Genomic DNA, 24,644 nt, shown 5'->3' with positions numbered 1-24,644 from the left:
GTACCTTGGCTGATCTGGGCATGAGGACCTGTCAGACTACTCCAGTGAGCTCCGCTTGATTGGCAGTAGTCAGTCCACAACCATGTCTAGGACAGGAATTGAATCGGTTGACACATAATGCACATGCACATGCCATGAGCACTAAGCACAGGATCAAACAACTACATTACTTGTTCGAAATCAGCAACTTGACACTTAGAAACAAGCAAGATAAGGTAGATAACATCGATATATGTTTTAGACTCATTATTTAGGGGAGTAAGATATTCATCCAATTATCTTCCATAGTAAAAACCTAGAGAATGCCATACTATACAGTTGGTTACAAATGAAAGATGCTTACTAATCCCAGACAGAGGATTTTTCAGCACGAAAATGATGAACATTGAACAAAATATGAGCTTACTAGTCTAACACAGGGACTTTCAGCAAGGATTAGACTGCAAAAATAGAAAAATTTATATGCCTACTATTACCAGTGAAATCACCACAAAGTGATCTCGTTACCCCATATGTAGTTGTAGTTATTCCCCCCTTCTTTTCCTCCTTTACACCATTTGTCATGTCTCATGGTACTGCAAAATTCAGGGAGAAAATGGTTCCTTTCATCGCATTGCCATCAATTTCCGAACTTTGTTTTCTCTCTCTATCTTCTTTGCAATGGGTGTTTTCTTAATTCTCTGGAATTCCTTCATGACAATTTTCTCAACCTCATCAATTGAATTAAGAAGTTTCTTCTGGGGTGTTAGGCAATTGATTTCACCAGGAGACACATTTTTCAGTGAAATCATTTGTGGACAGTGAACAGCAGTTGATTGAGAAGCCTTCTTGGAAGCCGCAGGAAGGTCTGAAGAAGTCGGGGACAAGTTGTGCTCGAGAGGAGCACCAGCAGTAGGTAATGTGCTGTCTTGAACACTTATTTCCTGAGGTGGCACACTGGCAAGTCTATGTTGCTCAGCCTCTTTAAGACGATTTCTTCTCCTTTCAATGGCCTGGGGAGAATAAAGTTCAATTCATCAAGGTGATGAATACCAAAAAAGCGACAATAAACAAAAACTACAGAACCATAATTTATGGATCACTAGCGAAATGTGAGAATACATAAAACTAAAAGAAAACTTGTCCACATGATTCCAAAGATTAAGGAACCAAAATTTGTCAGCAAAGCAAATATACACCATACCCTTCAAGGTTTTGCAACAGTGGACTGAAGAAGCTTGAAAAACAGAAATAAATCTACATTTCCTAGCTACAAGAAACAAATTTTGAGAGCATTTTGGCATAGTTAATTCTCTATAGTTGTGCAAACATAACACAACATCTAATAGTATACATCATAATCATTTACAAGTACGTGAGAGAGCATTCAATACCCATGATTTAATCAGAAATAGATTCATAGTAATTCACCAGCAGTATTAACCCAATAGTTCATTAACAACTAATTCACCAGCAGTATTAACCCAATAGTTCATTAACAACTATTATGATAAACAATTCATAGTTGCATCAATTGCCGCCTAAAAATAGTATTTCTGTTCCACTAGATGTTCTGAGATCCTTCCCTAGAATCTCAAACTACAAACAATTAGCCTAATGATCAGCAGTGAACCATAAGATGTATGCTCTAATTTGATCACTTGGTTAAGAAAACAATTACCAATGAATTTAATCTACTTTGTTTTATAAAACATATGAACACTACCACCAGGGGTAGGCTACAATTCTGAAGGAAACTTAGATTTCTCCTCAAATCATAATAACCCTAATTTCAAGTCTACAACAAAAGAAAATTAGGGGATTCCCAAAAAACCATAGTATTTCTCTAGCACAATTAACACAATGGTGTCTATCACGTTTCATAACACATATATGAACAACACAATCAGAAGGAACCAAAACCCTAAAGGAAACCAAGATTATCATTCAAATCATAACTGTTGGGTATATTACTAATAAAGTAACTGAGAAGAAGATACTTAGCTCAAAATAATGTTGCTGATGTTGCTGCACAGAAAATGTAGAGGCACGTAGACTACGCTGTCCTAAAGGCAATATCGCCTGCCACTCCTCTGAGATGCTACAGCAGTTGGCGAGTCACCTCCAGGATACAACTACAGTTAGTACCCCTCAATGTAGCATACAATGAGGGTACCCTTAGAGCTTGGCAGAACTTAAAACAGTAGAAGAGATGTTTACAGAAAAACTGAGGGAGAGTAGAAGAGATATTTCTCTGTGGTGTGTGTTTTCTGAGATTACAACTACTCTCTTATATAGTGTTTGACAAATTTCAGCAAAAAGATAGGATCTAATACACCCACACCCACACCCACACCCGAACCCGAACCCGAGCCCGACCCGACGGACGGCGGCGGCGGCGTGCGTGCTTCTGTGCGAAGCACCGCGCGTACGGGAAAGGCAACCTTGCCCTAGTCTAAGCCTCCCCCCCAAGCACAAAAGTCTAATGACCCAAGGGCCATGCCCTTATAGCCAACTCTATGGTATTTATGTCTAAAACTCTTTAGATTTTAGTCAATGTGGGACTATTGTTTTATCTATTCAAAGAAAAACAATTAATGGGCAATAGGTCTAGGGATCAAACATAGTCCATGGAAAAATTGGTATTTTAAAGCGTTTTTTCTAACATCCCCCATGAATGATAAAACATATCGACGAAATACGAGAAAACATAATACATCAATATTAGGCTAAGGTGTCCCAGAGATTGAACCTTAACATAGTGAGAGGTTACCGGAACTGCTTGTTGTTTCGGTGAACACAATGTCTTGAACCGTCAACATGAGTGCAATTCAGAAATAACAATCACACTTTGATGTCTCAAAGAAAAGAAAGCTGCCAAGCTCTTGCCGTTGTGCCCGTTTTGGCCGTGGGCTAAATCCCGGACTTAATGAATGTCTCTAGAGAAAAGCTCAAATTCTCATAGGAAGCGGCCCCACTTCCAACATCCACATAGGTGAGTCCATTAAGAGTGTCCTGCCACACTCCGCTTTAAGTAAAGCCATGGAACTCATTAAGATCCTGACATATCATCCTAAAACATGCAGCAGCACTATATATGGTTACACCATAGGGAGGGACAAAGATAATGCTTTCTCTCGACATCACCAAAAATTAGTTATCTCATTGAACCTTGATCTTGGAGCTCCATTCACAAGGTTGAGTGTCCTTCATGGCGATTTATTCTATGAGCTTGAGTCCCATCCCCTTCGATGTGGATCTAACTACCTCTCTAGATAACCCTTTCGTCAAAGGATCTGCAATATTCTCTTCGACCTTACAAGTCTATAGAGATGATGCCAGTAGAGAGTAGTTGTTTCACTGTCTTGTGTCTTCTTCGAAGATGTATAGACTTTCCGTTGTATACACTATCTTTGCGCATCCAATAGCAGCTTGACTGTCACAGTGGATTGCGATCGAAGACACAGGCTTGGGCCAGAGTGGAATTCCACCCAGGAAACCTCGTATCCATTCAGCTTCCTCTCCAGCTTTCTCCAAGGCTATAAACTCAGACTCCATGGTGGATCGGGCTATACATGTCTGTTTGGTAGACTTCCATGACACAGACGCACCACCAAGTGTGAAGATGTACCCGCTAGTGGATTTGCACTCATCTGAGTCTGATATCCAGTTAGCATCACAATACCCTTCTAGCACAGCAGGATACTTCCCAAAACTTAGGCAATAGTTTGAAGTTCCTCTCAGGTACCGTAGAACTCTGTAGAGAGCATTCCAGTGATCCTGCCCAGGGTTGCAAGTGTACCTGCTTAATCTACTCACAGTATAGGCAATATCAGGTCTTGTACAGTTCATTAAATACATAAGACTGCCAATAACACGAGAATACTCAAGTTGATAAATACCCTCACCCTTGTTCTTTTTCAATTTGCAATTGGGATCATAAGGAGTAGTTGCAGGTTTAGCATTTTCATGATTAAATCTCTTAAGCACAGTTTCAACATAATGAGATTGACTAAGACTATATCCATCAGACATCTTTCTGATTTTCATCCCTAAGATTACATCAGCAGGGCCTAAGTCTTTCATGTCAAAGTTTTCGTTAAGCATGCTTTTAGTGGTATTGATACTTCAAGGTTACTACCTAATATGAGCATATCATCAACATATAGGCACACAATAACATGAGAATCATCCACAGATTTAATGTAAACACATTTATCAGATTCATTAACCTTGAAGCCATTAGATATCATTACATGATTAAATTTTTCATGCCACTGTTTAGGTGCTTGTTTTAAACCATACAAAGATTTTTTCAGTTTGCATACTTTATCTTCAAAACCTTTCACAACAAAACCTTCCGGTTGGTCCATATAAATTTCTTCATTCAATTCACCATATAAAAAAGCAGTTTTAACATCCATCTGATGTATATGCAAATCATAAATAGAAGCAATAGCAATCAGCATCCGGATAGAAGTGATTCTAGTGACCGGTGAATAGGTATCAAAGAAATCTAATCCTTCCTGTTGTTGTACCCCTTAGCTACCAACCTAGCTTTGTGTTTTTCTATAGTTCCATCTGTTCTAAGTTTCCTTTTGAAGACCCACTTGCAACCTATGGTTTTACTACCAGGAGGTAAGTCTACAAGCTCCCAAGTTTCATTTTGTTGAATGGAATCCCACTCATTATTTGAAGCTTCTTCCCAGAAGGGAGCTTCCGGAGAAGTCATAGCTTCCTTATAGGTTTGGGGTTCAGACTCTACCGTAAGAGTCACAAAATCTGGACCGAAACCTTTCTCGGTTCTGACCCTCTTACTTCTTCTAGGTTCGGTTTCAGCATCTAGAGACGGGGGTTGACTAGTCGAAGGAACATCTGAGAGATCATCGCGGACCCTTTTATGAGGTCCAGACCCTAAAGGGAAAATGTGTTCGAAAAACACTGCATCTCTGGATTCCATTATGGTGTTCTCACCAATTACCATGAACCTATAAGCACTAGTGTGCTCAGGATATCCTAGGAAAACACAATCTACAGTTTTAGGTCCTATTTTGGTTTTCTTGGAACGAGGAGTGGCCACCTTGGCCAAACACCCCCACACTTTAAAGTATGCATAGGACGGTTGTCTTCCTTTCCATAACTCATATGGAGTTTTGTCGGATTTCTTAAATGGAACTCGGTTCAAGATATAGCAAGCAGAGAGAATTGCTTCCCCCCACAGGTTCGAAGGTAGCCCTGAACTAGCTAACATAGCGTTCACCATATCTATGAGTGTTCGGTTTTTCCTTTCAGCTACTCCATTCGACTCAGGTGAATAAGGTGCAGTAGTTTCATGAATGATGCCATTAAGTTTGCAGAATTCTCCTATAGGTATCACATACTCACCGCCTCGGTCCGACCTAAGAGTTTTAATAGTAACACCTCTTTGGTTTTCTACTTCAAGTTTATATAATTTGAAAGCGTCTAGGGCTTCATCTTTACTTCTAAGAAGATAAACCTGACAGTATCTTGAGTGATCATCTATAAAAGTGATGTACCATTTTTTCCCACCTCTAGTTGGTGTTGATTTCAAATCTCCCAAATCGGAGTGGATTAGTTCTAGGGGAGTTGTACTACGTTCAACCTTTTTGTTAAAGGGTTTTCTAGCAAATTTAGATTCAACACAAATTTTACATTTATGACCTCTGTCAAAGTTTATTTTAGGAATGCAGCCTAATTTAGCAAGTCTTTCAATAGATTTGAAATTAACATGTCCTAGTCTATCATGCCAAACATGTGAGGAGTCACAAACATAAGCAGAAGAAGATGCATTATCATTCAAGTTCAAAGAAAGTACACTAAGCTTAATCATGTTATCAGTGACATATCCTTTTCCTACGAAGTCACCACCTTTAGAGATTACAACTTTGTTAGACTCAGCTACAAATTTAAAACCTTTTCCAAGTAAGATGGTTTCTGAGATAAGATTCTTGCATATGTCCGGGACGTGATACACGTCATTCAATGCGAGAGTTTTTCCTGAAGTGAGCTTCAATTCAACCTTGCCTTTTCCTACCACTTTAGAGGTAGAAGAGTTTACCATAAACAATTTCTCATCGTCTCCTACTTTGTTATAGGAGGAGAAAGCATTTCTGAACTTACAGACATGCCTAGTGGCTCCAGAATCAAGCCACCAGTCTCTCACATTGGTCACATTAGAGACAAGGTTGACTTCAGACACCATGCCAGTAAAATATCCAGAATCATCTACTACGTTTGCCTTATTTTTCTGTTTAGGATTATTTTTGGTCTTTTTAGGTGCCCTACAGTCCTTGGCCATATGACCAGTTTTCCCACAGTTATAGCAGTCGCCTTTGATGGTGTTTTTGGAGACACCACCCTTTGGCTTAAGATGGTTACCTTTGGAGTTACGCTGTTTGTTACGTTTACCATTTTTGCTGGATTCTCCGTGCCTTTTCTTTGACGCAGCATTATCGTCCAGGACATGAGCTTTGTTTGACATGTCTTTGCTCAGCATCAGGCTCTTGTCTTTGCAGCACAGAAGTTCCTCCACCTGGATCTTTTTCCCCATCTCCACCATGGTGATTTCACGATTCTTGTGTCGCAGCCTCCTCTTGTAGAGATTCATCAATATGCATGCCTTCAGCAAGAATTTCGTTGATGAGTAGCTGGAGTTCGACGAATTGTTCTACAACAGGCTTTTCATCAGTCATCTTATATTCCAGGAACCTAGCCACCAAGAACTTCTTGCTTCCAGCAGCTTCAGCAAGATATTTTTCTTCTAGGGCTTCCCATAAATCAAAAGCAGTAAAATTCTCTTTTGCATTATAAAAGTCGTACAAGGAGTCATCCAGACAGTTAAGAATATGGTTTTTGCACATGTAATTTTTCCTAGTCCACCTATCCAGTCTATCTTCATAACCACGGTCATGAAGCCTTCTTGAGGGTCTTTCTAAGGAAACTTCATCTAGCCTTTGGTCTTTTAAGAAGAATAACATTTTGGACTGCCATCGTTTAAAGTCTTTGCCACTAAACTTTGGGGGTTTGTCTACAGTACTCTTTCCCATGTTGTTACAAAATATAGTAAAGAGGCTATTGGCTTTAGTTTGTTGGGTATATTACTAATAAAGTAACTGAGAAGAAGATACTTAGCTCAAAATAATGTTGCTGATGTTGCTGCACAGAAAATGTAGAGGCACGTAGACTACGCTGTCCTAAAGGCAATATCGCCTGCCACTCCTCTGAGATGCTACAGCAGTTGGCGAGTCACCTCCAGGATACAACTACAGTTAGTACCCCTCAATGTAGCATACAATGAGGGTACCCTTAGAGCTTGGCAGAACTTAAAACAGTAGAAGAGATGTTTACAGAAAAACTGAGGGAGAGTAGAAGAGATATTTCTCTGTGGTGTGTGTTTTCTGAGATTACAACTACTCTCTTATATAGTGTTTGTGTAGTTACAAACAAGAAAGAAAACCCATGCGTATGACAGAAAAAAAAACTGGTTATGTTGGGTTAAAGATAGTGCAACAAAAGTTGTTTTGTCAGGCATGGAGCAGTGTGTTGCTGCCAAGCCAAATACGTACATACAAGGGAGCCAGGACAAAACACGTACAAACAAAGAAACCAAGACAAGCACGTTCAGACAAAGAGGTCAGGACAAAACTCGTGCAGACAAAGAAGCCAAGACAAATTTCAGCAAAAAGATAGGATCTAATACACCCACACCCACACCCACACCCACACCCGAACCCGACCCGACCGACCGGACGGACGGCGGCGGCGGCGTGCGTGCTTCTGTGCGAAGCACCGCGCGTACGGGAAAGGCAACCTTGCCCTAGTCTAAGCCTCCCCCCCAAGCACAAAAGTCTAATGACCCAAGGGCCAAGCCCTTATAGCCAACTCTATGGTATTTATGTCTAAAACTCTTTAGATTTTAGTCAATGTGGGACTATTGTTTTATCTATTCAAAAGAAAAAACAATTAATGGGCAATAGGTCTAGGGATCAAAACATAGTCCATGGAAAAATTGGTAATTTTAAAGCGTTTTTTCTAACAATCCCCCACATGAATGATAAAACATATCGACGAAATACGAGAAAACATAATACATCAATATTAGGCTAAGGTGTCCCAGAGATTGAACCTTAACATAGTGAGAGGTTACCGGAACTGCTTGTTGTTTCGGTGAACACAATGTCTTGAACCGTCAACAGTGAGTGCAATTCAGAAATAACAATCACACTTTGATGTCTCAAAGAAAAAGAAAGCTGCCAAGCTCTTGCCGTTGTGCCCGTTTTGGCCGTGGGCTAAATCCCGGACTTAATGAATGTCTCTAGAGAAAAAGCTCAAATTCTCATAGGAAGCGGCCCCACTTCCAACATCCACATAGGTGAGTCCATTAAGAGTGTCCTGCCACACTCCGCTTTAAGTAAAGCCATGGAACTCATTAAGATCCTGACAGATCATCCTAAAACATGCAGGCAGCACTATCATATGGTTACACCATAGGGAGGGACAAAGATAATGCTTTCTCTCGACATCACCAAAAATTAGTTATCTCATTGAACCTTGATCTTGGAGCTCCATTCACAAGGTTGAGTGTCCTTCATGGCGATTTATTCTATGAGCTTGAGTCCCATCCCCTTCGATGTGGATCTAACTACCTATCTAGATAACCCTTTCGTCAAAGGATCTGCAATATTCTATTTAGACCTTACAAAGTCTATAGAGATGATGCCAGTAGAGAGTAGTTGTTTCACTGTCTTGTGTCTTCTTCGAAGATGTATAGACTTTCCGTTGTATACACTATTCTTTGTGCATCCAATAGCAGCTTGACTGTCACAGTGGATTGCGATCGAAGACACAGGCTTGGGCCAGAGTGGAATTCCACCCAGGAAACCTCGTATCCATTCAGCTTCCTCTCCAGCTTTCTCCAAGGCTATAAACTCAGACTCCATGGTGGATCGGGCTATACATGTCTGTTTGGTAGACTTCCATGACACAGACGCACCACCAAGTGTGAAGATGTACCCGCTAGTGGATTTGCACTCATCTGAGTCTGATATCCAGTTAGCATCACAATACCCTTCTAGCACAGCAAGATACTTCCCAAAACTTAGGCAATAGTTTGAAGTTCCTCTCAGGTACCGTAGAACTCTGTAGAGAGCATTCCAGTGATCCTGCCCAGGGTTGCAAGTGTACCTGCTTAATCTACTCACAGTATAGGCAATATCAGGTCTTGTACAGTTCATTAAATACATAAGACTGCCAATAACACGAGAATACTCAAGTTGATAAATACCCTCACCCTTGTTCTTTTTCAATTTGCAATTGGGATCATAAGGAGTAGTTGCAGGTTTAGCATTTTCATGATTAAATCTCTTAAGCACAGTTTCAACATAATGAGATTGACTAAGACTATATCCATCAGACATCTTTCTGATTTTCATCCCTAAGATTACATCAGCAGGGCCTAAGTCTTTCATGTCAAAGTTTTCGTTAAGCATGCTTTTAGTGGTATTAATACTATCAAGGTTACTACCTAATATGAGCATATCATCAACATATAGGCACACAATAACATGAGAATCATCCACAGATTTAATGTAAACACATTTATCAGATTCATTAACCTTGAAGCCATTAGATATCATTACATGATTAAATTTTTCATGCCACTGTTTAGGTGCTTGTTTTAAACCATACAAAGATTTTTTCAGTTTGCATACTTTATCTTCAAAACCTTTCACAACAAAACCTTCAGGTTGGTCCATATAAATTTCTTCATTCAATTCACCATATAAAAAAGCAGTTTTAACATCCATCTGATGTATATGCAAATCATAAATAGAAGCAATAGCAATCAGCATCCGGATAGAAGTGATTCTAGTGACCGGTGAATAGGTATCAAAGAAATCTAATCCTTCCTGTTGTTGTACCCCTTAGCTACCAACCTAGCTTTGTGTTTTTCTATAGTTCCATCTGTTCTAAGTTTCCTTTTGAAGACCCACTTGCAACCTATGGTTTTACTACCAGGAGGTAAGTCTACAAGCTCCCAAGTTTCATTTTGTTGAATGGAATCCCACTCATTATTTGAAGCTTCTTCCCAGAAGGGAGCTTCCGGAGAAGCTTCCTTATATTTGGGGTTCAGACTCTACCGTAAGAGTCACAAAATCTGGACCGAAACCTTTCTCGGTTCTGACCCTCTTACTTCTTCTAGGTTCGGTTTCAGCATCTAGAGACGGGGGTTGACTAGTCGAAGGAACATCTGAGAGATCATCGCGGACCCTTTTATGAGGTCCAGACCCTAAAGGGAAAATGTGTTCGAAAAACACTGCATCTCTGGATTCCATTATGGTGTTCTCACCAATTACCATGAACCTATAAGCACTAGTGTGCTCAGGATATCCTAGGAAAACACAATCTACAGTTTTAGGTCCTATTTTGGTTTTCTTGGAACGAGGAGTGGCCACCTTGGCCAAACACCCCCACACTTTAAAGTATGCATAGGACGGTTGTCTTCCTTTCCATAACTCATATGGAGTTTTGTCGGATTTCTTAAATGGAACTCGGTTCAAGATATAGCAAGCAGAGAGAATTGCTTCCCCCCACAGGTTCGAAGGTAGCCCTGAACTAGCTAACATAGCGTTCACCATATCTATGAGTGTTCGGTTTTTCCTTTCAGCTACTCCATTCGACTCAGGTGAATAAGGTGCAGTAGTTTCATGAATGATGCCATTAAGTTTGCAGAATTCTCCTATAGGTATCACATACTCACCGCCTCGGTCCGACCTAAGAGTTTTAATAGTAACACCTCTTTGGTTTTCTACTTCAAGTTTATATAATTTGAAAGCGTCTAGGGCTTCATCTTTACTTCTAAGAAGATAAACCTGACAGTATCTTGAGTGATCATCTATAAAAGTGATGTACCATTTTTTCCCACCTCTAGTTGGTGTTGATTTCAAATCTCCCAAATCGGAGTGGATTAGTTCTAGGGGAGTTGTACTACGTTCAACCTTTTTGTTAAAGGGTTTTCTAGCATATTTAGATTCAACACAAATTTCACATTTATGACGTCAAAGTTTATTTTAGGAATGCAGCCTAATAAGTTCAATGATTAATAGATGTCCTAGTCCTCATGCCAAATCATGAGGAGTCCAACATAGGAGTCACAACATAAGCGAAGATGCATTATCATTCAAGTTCAAAGAAAGTACACTAAGCTTAATCATGTTATCAGTGACATATCCTTTCCTACGAAGTCACCACCTTTAGAGATTACAACTTTGTTAGACTCAGCTACAAATTTAAAACCTTTCCAAGTAAGATGGTTTCTGAGATAAGATTCTTGCATATGTCCGGGACGTGATACACGTCATTCAATGCGAGAGTTTTTCCTGAAGTGAGCTTCAATTCAACCTTGCCTTTTCCTACCACTTTAGAGGTAGAAGAGTTTCCCATAAACAATTTCTCATCGTCTCCTACTTTGTTATAGGAGGAGAAAGCATTTCTGAACTTACAGACATGCCTAGTGGCTCCAGAATCAAGCCACCAGTCTCTCACATTGGTCACATTAGAGACAAGGTTGACTTCAGACACCATGCCAGTAAAATATCCAGAATCATCTACTACGTTTGCCTTATTTTTCTGTTTAGGATCATTTTTGGTCTTTTTAGGTGCCCTACAGTCCTTGGCCATATGACCAGTTTTCCCACAGTTATAGCAGTCGCCTTTGATGGTGTTTTTGGAGACACCACCCTTTGGCTTAAGATGGTTACCTTTGGAGTTACGTGTTTGTTACGTTTACCATTTTTGCTGGATTCTCCGTGCCTTTTCTTTGACGCAGCATTATCGTCCAGGACATGAGCTTTGTTTGACATGTCTTTGCTCAGCATCAGGCTCTTGTCTTGCAGCACAGAAGTTCCTCCACCTGGATCTTTTTCCCCAGCTCCACCATGGTGATTTCACGATTCTTGTGTCGCAGCCTCCTCTTGTAGAGGGTTCTCAATACTGCATCATAGCCTTCAGCAAGAATTTCGTTGATGAGTAGCTGGAGTTCGACGAATTGTTCTACAACAGGCTTTTCATCAGTCATCTTATATTCCAGGAACCTAGCCACCAAGAACTTCTTGCTTCCAGCAGCTTCAGCAAGATATTTTTCTTCTAGGGCTTCCCATAAATCAAAAGCTTTCTTTTGCATTATAAAAGTCGTACAAGGAGTCATCCAGACAGTTAAGAATATGGTTTTTGCACATGTAATTTTCCTAGTCCACCTATCCAGTCTATCTTCATAACCACGGTCATGAAGCCTTCTTGAGGGTCTTTCTAAGGCAACTTCATCTAGCCTTTGGTCTTTTAAGAAGAATAACATTTTGGACTGCCATCGTTTAAAGTCTTTGCCACTAAACTTTGGGGGTTTGTCTACAGTACTCTTTCCCATGTTGTTACAAAATATAGTAAAGAGGATATTGCCTTTAGATTGTTGGGAAATTACTAATAAAGTAACTGAGAAGAAGATACTTAGCTCAAAATAATGTTGCTGATGTTGCTGCACAGAAAATGTAGAGGCACGTAGACTACGCTGTCCTAAAGGCAATATCGCCTGCCACTCCTCTGAGATGCTACAGCAGTTGGCGAGTCACCTCCAGGATACAACTACAGTTAGTACCCCTCAATGTAGCATACAATGAGGGTACCCTTAGAGCTTGGCAGAACTTAAAACAGTAGAAGAGATGTTTACAGAAAAACTGAGGGAGAGTAGAGAGAGAGATATTTCTCGTGTGTGTTTTCTGAGATTACAACTACTCTCTTATATAGTGTTTGTGTAGTTACAAACAAGAAAGAAAACCCATGCGTATGACAGAAAAACTGGTTATGTTGGGTTAAAGATAGTGCAACAAAAGTTGTTTTGTCAGGCATGGAGCAGTGTGTTGCTGCCAAGCCAAATACGTACATACAAGGGAGCCAGGACAAAACACGTACAACAAAGAAGCCAAGACAAGCACGTTCAGACAAAAAGTCAGGACAAAACTCGTGCAGACAAAGAAGCCAAGACAAATTTCAGCAAAAAGATAGGATCTAATACACCCACACCCACACCCACCCGACCCGACGACCCGAGCCCGACCGACCGACCGGACGGACGGCGGCGGCGTGCGTGCTTCTGTGCGAAGCACCGCGCGTACGGGAAAGGCAACCTTGCCCTAGTCTAAGCCTCCCCCCCAAGCACAAAAGTCTAATGACCCAAGGGCCATGCCCTTATAGCCAACTCTATGGTATTTATGTCTAAAACTCTTTAGATTTTAGTCAATGTGGGACTATTGTTTTATCTATTCAAAAGAAAAAACAATTAATGGGCAATAGGTCTAGGGATCAAAACATAGTCCATGGAAAAATTGGTAATTTTAAAGCGTTTTTCTAACAATCCCCCACATGAATATAAAACATATCGACGAAATACAGAAAAATAATACAATATCAATATTAGGCTAGGGTGTCCCAGAGATTGAACCTTAACATAGTGAGAGGTTACCGGAACTGCTTGTTGTTCGGTGAACACAATGTCTTGAACCGTCAACAGTGAGTGCAATCAGAAATAACAACCACACTTTGATGTCTCAAAGAAAAAGAAAGCTGCCAAGCTCTTGCCGTTGTGCCCGTTTTGGCCGTGGGCTAAATCCCGGACTTAATGAATGTCTCTAGAGAAAAACTCAAATTCTCATAGGAAGCGGCCCCACTTCCAACATCCACATAGGTGAGTCCATTAAGAGTGTCCTGCCACACTCCGCTTTAAGTAAAGCCATGGAACTCATTAAGATCTGACAGATCATCCTAAAACATGCAGGCAGCACTATCATATGGTTACACCATAGGGAGGGACAAAGAATGCTTTCTCTCGACATCACCAAAAATTAGTTATCTCATTGAACCTTGATCTTGGAGCTCCATTCACAAGGTTGAGTGTCCTTCATGGCGATTTATTCTATGAGCTTGAGTCCCATCCCCTTCGATGTGGATCTAACTACCTCTCTAGATAACCCTTTCGTCAAAGGATCTGCAATATTCTCTTTAGACCTTACAAAGTCTATAGAGATGATGCCAGTAGAGAGTAGTTGTTTCACTGTCTTGTGTCTTCTTCGAAGATGTATAGACTTTCCGTTGTATACTATTCTTGCGCATCCAATAGCAGCTTGACTGTCACAGTGGATTGCGATCGAAGACACAGGCTTGGGCCAGAGTGGAATTCCACCCAGGAAACCTCGTATCCATTCAGCTTCCTCTCCAGCTTTCTCCAAGGCTATAAACTCAGACTCCATGGTGGATCGGGCTATACATGTCTGTTTGGTAGACTTCCATGACACAGACGCACCACCAAGTGTGAAGATGTACCCGCTAGTGGATTTGCACTCATCTGAGTCTGATATCCAGTTAGCATCACAATACCCTTCTAGCACAGCAGGATACTTCCCAAAACTTAGGCAATAGTTTGAAGTTCCTCTCAGGTACCGTAGAACTCTGTAGAGAGCATTCCAGTGATCCTGCCCAGGGTTGCAAGTGTACCTGCTTAATCTACTCACAGTATAGGCAATATCAGGTCTTGTACAGTTCATTAAATAACATAAGACTGCCAATAACACGAGAATACTCAAGTTGATAAATACCCTCACCTTGTTCTTTTTCAATTTGCCAATGGGCAATTAATAAGGAGTAGTTGCAGGTTAGCGTTTCATGATTTTATGAATCTCTTAAGCACAGTTTCAACATAATGAGATTGAACTAAGACTATATCCATCAGACATCTTTCTGATTTTCATCCCTAAGATTACATCAGCAGGGCCTAAGTCTTTCATGTCAAAGTTTTCGTTTTTAAGCATGCTTTAGTGGTATTGATACTTTCAAGGTTACTACCTAATATGCATATCATCAACATATAGGCACACAATAACATGAGAATCATCCACAGATTTAATGTAAACACATTTATCAGATTCATTAACCTTGAAGCCATTAGATATCATTACATGATTAAATTTTTCATGCCACTGTTTAGGTGCTTGTTTTAAACCATACAAGATTTTTTCAGTTTGCATACTTTATCTTCAAAACCTTTCACAACAAAACCTCCGGTTGGTCCATATAAATTTCTTCATTCAATTCACCATATAAAAAAGCAGTAGTTTAAACATCCATCTGATGTATATGCAAATCATAAATAGAAGCAATAGCAATCAGCATCCGGATAGAAGTGATTCTAGTGACCGGTGAATAGGTATCAAAGAAATCTAATCCTTCCTGTTGTTTGTACCCCTTAGCTACCAACCTAGCTTTGTGTTTTTCTATAGTTCCATCTGTTCTAAGTTTCCTTTTGAAGACCCACTTGCAACCTATGGTTTTACTACCAGGAGGTAAGTCTACAAGCTCCCAAGTTTCATTTTGTTGAATGGAATCCCACTCATTATTTGAAGCTTCTTCCCAGAAGGGAGCTTCCGGAGAAGTCATAGCTTCCTTATAGGTTTGGGTTCAGACTCTACCGTAAGAGTCACAAAATCTGGACCGAAACCTTTCTCGGTTCTGACCCTCTTACTTCTTCTAGGTTCGGTTTCAGCATCTAGAGAGGGGGGTTGACTAGTCGAAGGAACATCTGAGAGATCATCGCGGACCCTTTTATGAGGTCCAGACCCTAAAGGAAAATGTGTTCGAAAACACTGCATCTCTGGATTCCATTATGGTGTTCTCACCAATTACCATGAACCTATAAGCACTAGTGTGCTCAGGATATCCTAGGAAAACACAATCTACAGTTTTAGGTCCTATTTTGTTTTTCTTGGAACGAGGAGTGGCCACCTTGGCCAAACACCCCCACACTTTAAAGTATGCATAGGACGGTTGTCTTCCTTCCATAACTCATATGGAGTTTTGTCGGATTTCTTAAATGGAACTCGGTTCAAGATATAGCAAGCAGAGAGAATTGCTCCCCCCATAGGTTCGAAGGTAGCCCTGAACTAGCTAACATAGCGTTCACCATATCTATGAGTGTTCGGTTTTTCCTTTCAGCTACTCCATTCGACTCAGGTGAATAAGGGCATTAGTTTCATGAATGATGCCATTAAGTTTGCAGAATTCTCCTATAGGTATCACATACTCACCGCCTCGGTCCGACCTAAGAGTTTTAATAGTAACACCTCTTTGGTTTTCTACTTCAAGTTTATATAGTTTGAAAGGTCTAGGCTTCATCTTACTTCTAAGAAGATAAACCTGACATTATCTTGAGTGATCATCTATAAAAGTGATGTACCTTTTTTCCCACCTCTAGTTGGTGTCGATTTCAAATCTCCCAAATCGGAGTGGATTAGTTCTAGGGGAGTTGTACTACGTTCAACCTTTTTGTTAAAGGGTTTTCTAGCATATTTAGATTCAACACAAATTTCACATTTATGACCTCTGTCAAAGTTTATTTTAGGAATGCAGCCTAATTTAGCAAGTCTTTCAATAGATTTGAAATTAACATGTCCTAGTCTATCATGCCAAACATGTGAGGAGTCACAAACATAAGCAGAAGAAGATGCATTATCATTCAAGTTCAAAGAAAGTACACTAAGCTTAATCATGTTATCAGTGACATATCCTTTTCCTACGAAGTCACCACCTTTAGAGATTACAACTTTGTTAGACTCAGCTACAAATTTAAAACCTTTCCAAGTAAGATGGTTTCTGAGATAAGATTCTTGCATATGTCCGGGACGTGATACACGTCATTCAATGCGAGAGTTTTTCCTGAAGTGAGCTTCAATTCAACCTTGCCTTTTCCTACCACTTTAGAGGTAGAGAAGAGTTTCCCATAAACAATTTCTCATCGTCTCCTACTTTGTTATAGGAGGAGAAAGCATTTCTGAACTTACAGACATGCCTAGTGGCTCCAGAATCAAGCCACCAGTCTCTCACATTGGTCACATTAGAGACAAGGTTGACTTCAGACACCATGCCAGTAAAATATCCAGAATCATCTACTACGTTTGCCTTATTTTTTCTGTTTAGGATCATTTTTGGTCTTTTTAGGTGCCCTACAGTCCTTGGCCATATGACCAGTTTTCCCACAGTTATAGCAGTCGCCTTTGATGGTGTTTTTGGAGACACCACCCTTTGGCTTAAGATGGTTACCTTTGGAGTTACGTTTGTTACGTTTACCATTTTTGCTGGATTCTCCGTGCTTTTCTTTGACGCAGCATTATCGTCCAGGACATGAGCTTTGTTTGACATGTCTTTGCTCAGCATCAGGCTCTTGTCTTGCAGCACAGAAGTTCCTCCACCTGGATCTTTTTCCCCAGCTCCACCATGGTGATTTCACGATTCTTGTGTCGCAGCCTCCTCTTGTAGAGATTCATCAATATGCATGCCTTCAGCAAGAATTTCGTTGATGAGTAGCTGGAGTTCGACGAATTGTTCTACAACATGCTTTTCATCAGTCATCTTATATTCCAGGAACCTAGCCACCAAGAACTTCTTGCTTCCAGCAGCTTCAGCAAGATATTTTCTTCTAGGGCTTCCCATAAATCAAAAGCAGTAAAATTCTCTTTGCATTATAAAAGTCGTACAAGGAGTCATCCAGACAGTTAAGAATATGGTTTTTGCACATGTAATTTTCCTAGTCCACCTATCCAGTCTATCTTCATAACCACGGTCATGAAGCCTTCTTGAGGGTTTTCTAAGGCAACTTCATCTAGCCTTTGGTCTTTTAAGAAGAATAACATTTTGGACTGCCATCGTTTAAAGTCTTTGCCACTAAACTTTGGGGGTTTGTCTACAGTACTCTTTCCCATGTTGTTACAAAATATAGTAAAGAGGCTATTGCCTTTAGTTTGTTGGGTAATTATAATAAAGTAACTGAGAAGAAGATACTTAGCTCAAAATAATGTTGCTGATGTTGCTGCACAGAGAATGTAGAGGCACGTAGACTACGCTGTCCTAAAGGCAATATCTGCCACTCCTCTGAGATGCTACAGCAGTTGGCGAGTCACCTCCAGGATACAACTACAGTTAGTACCCCTCAATGTAGCATACAATGAGGGTACCCTTAGAGCTTGGCAGAACTTAAAACAGTAGAAGAGATGTTTACAGAAAAACTGAGGGAGAGTAGAAGAGATATTTCTCTGTGGTGTGTGTTTTCTGAGATTACAACTACTCTCTTATATAGTGTTTGTGTAGTTACAAACAAGAAAGAAAACCCATGCGTATGACAGAAAAAAAACTGGTTATGTTGGGTTAAAGATAGTGCAACAAAAGTTGTTTTGTCAGGCATGGAGCAGTGTGTTGCTGCCAAGCCAAATACGTACATACAAGGGAGCCAGGACAAAACACGTATAAACAAAGAAACCAAGACAAGCACGTTCAGACAAAGAGGTCAGGACAAAACTCGTGCAGACAAAGAAGCCAAGACAAATTTCAGCAAAAAGATAGGATCTAATACACCCACACCCACACCCGCACCCGCACCCGCACCCGAGCCCGAGCCCGAGCCCGACCGACCGGACGGACGGCGGCGGCGGCGTGCGTGCTTCTGTGCGAAGCACCGCGCGTACGGGAAAGGCAACCTTGCCCTAGTCTAAGCCTCCCCCCCAAGCACAAAAGTCTAATGACCCAAGGGCCATGCCCTTATAGCCAACTCTATGGTATTTATGTCTAAAACTCTTTAGATTTTAGTCAATGTGGGACTATTGTTTTATCTATTCAAAAGAAAAAACAATTAATGGGCAATAGGTCTAGGGATCAAAACATAGTCCATGGAAAAATTGGTAATTTTAAAGCGTTTTTTCTAACAATAACAGCCCTAATTTTAAGTCTACTATAAAAGATCAAATAAGGAAACAAAGAAAAGAAAAACTTACGTTGACGATGGCAGTGATATCCTGAAGAGGCGATCTTGGGTACCAAGAAGGAAGTAGACTGTTCTTTGCACCTCCTCTGCTTCGGCGCTCACTTCCCTTAGGACTAAAATTCTCAGATCCTGTAGAAGAAGAAATCCTACTGTTACCTAATCGATTATTAGGGCCAAATCCGACCCTTCTCAAAGCAATATTTCTTGAACTTGGTATCGCCATTAAACCCGTTGGAGAGCCACTGAAACCCATTGGAGAAGTAGTTTGAGATGGTGACGCCGATCCGAATAAATTTCTTTCACTACCAACAGCAAACCTAGATATACCTAAACCCAATTTTGGAACAGATATGGGAGTGAATGGATCTTTTTCTTCCCTAACCAATCTATCTCTTGATTCGATCATTTTGATGATCTTGTGAAGAAAAAATTGGAAATACTTATGAAGATTTGAACAAAATCAGAAAGACCCTTTCATCAACTTCTGTTGAAAATTTGGGGGTTTTCTTTGTGTTTCACTTCTATGTTATTTCAATCCTATGAAGAGAGGAAAGAATGATTTTCAAAGTTGTGTGGCTTGGTATATATGAAGATGAAGGAAGGGTTTTGTAGAGAGAGAAAGTGAGATATTGATCAGATTTTGAAATAGGAAAATGGCGGACTAGATGTAGAATTTGAAATTCAAAATAAGATTCTTTATTTTTTGGCCGTTACGAGGAGAGCATCAATTACGGATAAATACTCCACTCATCGAGCTGGACTATGGTATTTGCGTGAGCCTTAGGAGGCCTGTGTTTTATTGGCTTTGGCCGCATTGTAGGGCCAGCAGTAAAATATTGAACTCTGGATAAGCTATTATTGTTGGAGCAGTGCTATCCCGCACGATCTTGCGGGATGTCTTGCCGCAAAAGCGTCTTTTATATCGTTAGGTCACTATGTCTCATAACTAAAACACAGATCCAAAAGCGTTGAATCCTTTAGGGAAAATGATGGGTCCCGAACTAAAAGTGGTGGGTCCTAAATTGAATGCAAATCTAACCGTTTATTTGCTCATCCAATGTTTTAGAAGCCGCATTTGTGGGAAACCATCCCGCAAAGTCGTGTGGGATAGCATTTTTCTTATCATTATATTCACGGAATTTAGGATTTGGTTTGTCCGACTAGATAGGTGAAATTCTAATTTCAAGATAATTTTCACATTCTTGTATCCTTATTTTTGATGCACGCATATTATTAGAGATAGTTTAACAAGTCTAGTCATTGGAGTAATTTTTTTCTTAGTTTACGATATTTGAAAACTCCGCTTATATAACTTGAATCATAGTTTATTTGAGTAACAAAATTGTAATCAACTTTGTTGTTTTGTTTACCTAGCTATCTTTTGAATATCAAAGGTTTTGTTTTGTTCTTAAATTCGAATTCGGCCATTTCTAACCGAATTCAAATTGTCATCCTTTATCCGTATTTGGCGGATTGTGTTGAAATCAATCTAACAAAATTCAAAGTGATCGTCATAAATGAATAAGTTTTTTAAAATCAAGATAATTCAATTTTATAGTCCTGTTTTTTGTTTCTAAAGAAAATTTATCAGATTCAACAAGCTAGCGCTATAAATAACCTAACGAAATGTGAATTTATTCTTCACTTTACGTGTAATTTTTCTTTCAAAAGAATTAGATGAGAAATTTAATTTATTGGGAGTGACAATGAAATCTAGGGTTTATATAAGTAGGACAGATCTGTTGACAGCCTTATATTTTACAAGGTTTAACAGTCCAGTATGAGTCGTAGAATTGAAAACCTCTGACGCTCCAGATTATTTATAAATTAAAATGGGAAAGTTGAGTTCACTTGCACCCATAATGGATAATATATTTCCTAGTTTCTTTTCTCTCTTCTTTCTCCTGCATGAAACTACTCCAAGAACAAAGACAACGTACTAAAGAAAGATTGGAAATTTTCTTAACTTTCTGTATTATGGGTATTAAAAACAGAACATGATTGAGCCATGAAAAAAAATGTTAATGAAATTAATTTATATGTTAGATCCGTAAAAGAAATTGGAAGTAATAAGATTTATGAGATTTTGATTATACGTGGTGAAAAATGGAAAAATTGGGGTACGAGATTTTAATTGAGAATTGAATTCGATTGGAAGTGGAGCGAAAAACCCTAATAACTGGAACCACAAAACTTTCAGACGATTTCAAATTCCAGATATAAACCCTTGGATGCAGGATAAAGAAATCAAACTTCATTAAGTAGATATGAACAAGAAATCTTCATGAATCAATGTATCTGTAGTCTATTTTCTTTGGGAGAGAAACAGGTAGATGAAGTAAAGTGTTTGAAGTTCATATGGGTCTTGCAAGTGATCCGGCTTGCCCATTTTTGTCATACATACACTAGAACGTTTTTTTTGTATTAGAAGTACATTATGATCCAATGACTCATATCGGACTGTCAAACCTTGTAAATTATGAGGTTGTTAACTAAACCTTCCACTTATATAAAAGAGGACTTAATATATAAAGCTTAGTTTTTTATTTAACGCTAGGTTGTAGGTTATCCCTTATTATACACCCTAGATTAATGTTACTGAATAATTCTCAAATCAAAGATGGGGGTTCCAAAAAATTTATATTGTGCTTCAAAGTCCGTTTTGGTGAAAGTAGAGAAAAAAATAAACTTCTTGCATAACCAAACCTCAATAAGTAAATATTTAATAAAATAATAATCCCGTTAAACGAATAAATTTTTTGTGCGTTATAAATGGCTTAAAGTAAATAAGCCCGTCTAAAAAAATTGATTTCTTAAGTATCCAGTGAAAATTTGGTACTAATGATTACTAAATTCATTATTTAGATAAACCAAAATACTTTATCTTTTCATCTAATCCTTCATCCTGAATGTATTCAATTTTTATTATTTGTAATGCATGCACAACTGTTAGACTGTTTTGCGCATGTCGTAGAGTTATTTATTTTTTAGCTTGAAAGGTCTCTTTTAATCACCCATTTGCAATGACAATACTATCATTCAGTTCAGCATCATTCGCATCATCACTTGAGTGTTCATTATTGAATAAATATTTGTTTCTTTTGTAGAAAATTGTATATTGTATTATATTTGTTGGTATAGTTCAAAATACGTTCGACATCCATCACATTTCTGCGGGAGACCCAAACATGATATCAGTTAACCCTTAGATATCATTTTCTAATAAGTGAACAACTTGTAGTTCAAAATATTATATTTTTGTAACGAAATCTTGCAATGTTAGAAATAATTTATAGTTGTCATCGGCTTCACATTAAATGTCCAAGGCATGGTAGCATAACTAATAACATGTAGGATATTGATTTCTTCTTTTTTCCAAGATATTAATACAATCATTATCTTTTGGATTCCAGTGATGATTATCGATCTTAATCTACACGTAAAAATAATTGTTGAATAAGTAGATGAACTCCTGGTCACAAATAATAATATATGGTGTAAGAATAATACAATTACAAAACAGTATATTCAAAATATTTTGCACTTTAAAATAATAGATAATCAGATTCATTTATCGATAAATAAATAACCTAGCTAAAACACATTTATTTGGTCCTAAAATCATACGTTTGTCGATGTTTTACTGTATAAAAGTGTTTTTATATAAGTCTTACTTGATATTGGTGGATTTTAGGATGTTTGTGAGAGTGCTTTTCAATTTACTCGTTGTATGTGCAGTTTGCTAATTAGTAAGGTTTATTATGTTTATAAGAACAGTTCCAATATGAGTATTTATATTTACCATTTAAGCATCCACGTGGATGCGCAAGTTCCATTCTCTACCATGGAAAATGCAACTCAGCGGTAAAGGTCAAATCGGGCGGTCAAAGTTTGGTCGACTACATTTTATAACCGCTAATTAGCCGATCAGTCAAGCTTTGGCCGATGGTTACTTTTTATAGTCGTTTCCTAAATGCATATCTCACCTTCTACTTATATAAATTTCCACATTCATAATTAACTCATACAACCGCTGCTTATTTTTTTAATTTCACAAAATTCTTCTAATTTCTCCGGCATATCACGTGTTTTCCAATATTTCAACAAATCTTATATTTTTTATGGATCCCAAATTGGAAAATAATGAGAAAATGGACATAAATATGCTAAACTCTATTCATGCAACAGTTGTATCAAATTAACGAAGATTCGACGAAGATAGAATGGCACGAACACCATGCTACAATTATATATAGGGAAAATACCTCAAGTTCAAGAACCAAGAAAAGTATTGACAAGAAGACAGACCTGGACATTTCGATAAAAAGACCACTAACAGATGATGCGTGATTGTTTTATAGACGGACGTGTGTATTCTGATGAACGTTTTCAACGTCGCATTCTCATATTATTTGTTAGAGCATTTCTCGGTCGAACTCACAAGTGTTGTTATATCAAGATTGTTTTCAAATTTAGTTGATCAAAACTATATCTTGATTTCTAGTCTACAATTAGTCAAGTCTCGGATTAGGATAGAAGTGTGTAGTTGAGTATCAGACATCATTGCAGTCTACCGTTTGAAGGCGAAGATCAACCGAAGCTTTTGGATAACTTCATTAACAAAAGGTAAGTGAAGACTTAACCACCTATTACTCAAGTTTTCATCTCTGTATCTATGAGACTATGTCACATGATTAAAGTAGATTTTACATGCACAACAAAAATTTCGAGTCTAGTTTATCTTGATTAATTATTCTCGAAATATGTTGACTAAGCTTAAAAACATCTGTTCATACTTGATGAATTTGGTTATGAAAAATATATTGTTTATGACCTAAATTATGATCTAAGTTAATCATTTGAAAATATGCCTAGAACAGTGATATGTGTCATTAATGTTGTTCGAGAATGTTTCAGATTGATTATTAGAGAGATATAGAACTACTGTAAATCTGGATACATGACTATACACGTACCCGTGTATCTATAGTTCGGTAACGACTTTTGGTACATATACCAAGTACGCAAACATAAAGAGTTCTGTGAAATCCTGAACTTAGGTTGGTACATATACCTAGTATGCAGACCAAAAAATTTATCGTTTTTATCTTAAAGGTATACAAACCCGGTACACGCACCATGACAAAATAATTCGCGAACTGGAAGTAGGTACAATTACTTATCCTGTCGAATATTTTCAGATGCATCTGAATTATTCTATGAGATAATCGGAATTTCAACAACTCTCTAAAAAACACATCTAAACATATATGTTCACATTATAACCTATGGTCGTGACTCAAGATTAAAGTCTTAAAGTGTTATATGAAAATGATTAAGCTTATAATTCGCCTGGCTAGTTTCGGCTAACCTTTTGTGAACGAGTTATTATACACGCTTCGGTTATGGTCCATCATAACCAGAGTGTATATTTTGTTGTGTTAATCTCAAATCAAACATTCATCTAAATGTGGATATTGATTGCTTGATTCCAAAGCTATATTAGATTAAATCTAAAGCAACGTTTGTTTTGAAAGTCTATATAAGGAGAACCTCAAGCAACTGGGATCTTTGAATCCCCGACACTTTTCTTGTGTGTCCTAGTTGTAAACTAGAGTCGTCTTCTCTTCTAAACCTTATTAGGTTTAGCGACTAAAAATACTTCGCTTAGGGATTCCTGAACCCGAGTCCAACGATCTTTATGTTGATAGTTCGTGTATCCTGGTCTTGCTACTGATTGTTAAGTCTCACTCCGATCAGGAAAGATAGATAGAAATCTCAAAGTTTCTTC

The 24,644-nt window shown here is 38.7% G+C and overlaps 1 protein-coding gene across 1 annotated transcript; it reads right to left on the bottom strand.

The window, feature by feature from the left end:
• Positions 1-397: 397 nt before the first annotated feature.
• Positions 398-19,259, bottom strand: LOC113324380 (protein POLYCHOME-like). The gene is made up of 2 exons (XM_026572702.1): positions 18,864-19,259; positions 398-992 (listed from the first exon to the last, which is right to left on the bottom strand). The coding sequence occupies exons 1-2, from the start codon at positions 19,257-19,259 to the stop codon at positions 606-608; spliced, it is 783 nt and encodes a 260-aa protein (XP_026428487.1). The 3' UTR covers positions 398-605.
• Positions 19,260-24,644: the final 5,385 nt, after the last annotated feature.

The sequence above is a fragment of the Papaver somniferum genome, chromosome 11 (assembly GCF_003573695.1).
Source record: "Papaver somniferum cultivar HN1 chromosome 11, ASM357369v1, whole genome shotgun sequence".
NCBI lineage: Eukaryota > Viridiplantae > Streptophyta > Magnoliopsida > Ranunculales > Papaveraceae > Papaver > Papaver somniferum.
Note: the sequence above shows the minus strand (reverse complement) of the source record. Positions and strands in the feature narration are given on the sequence as shown.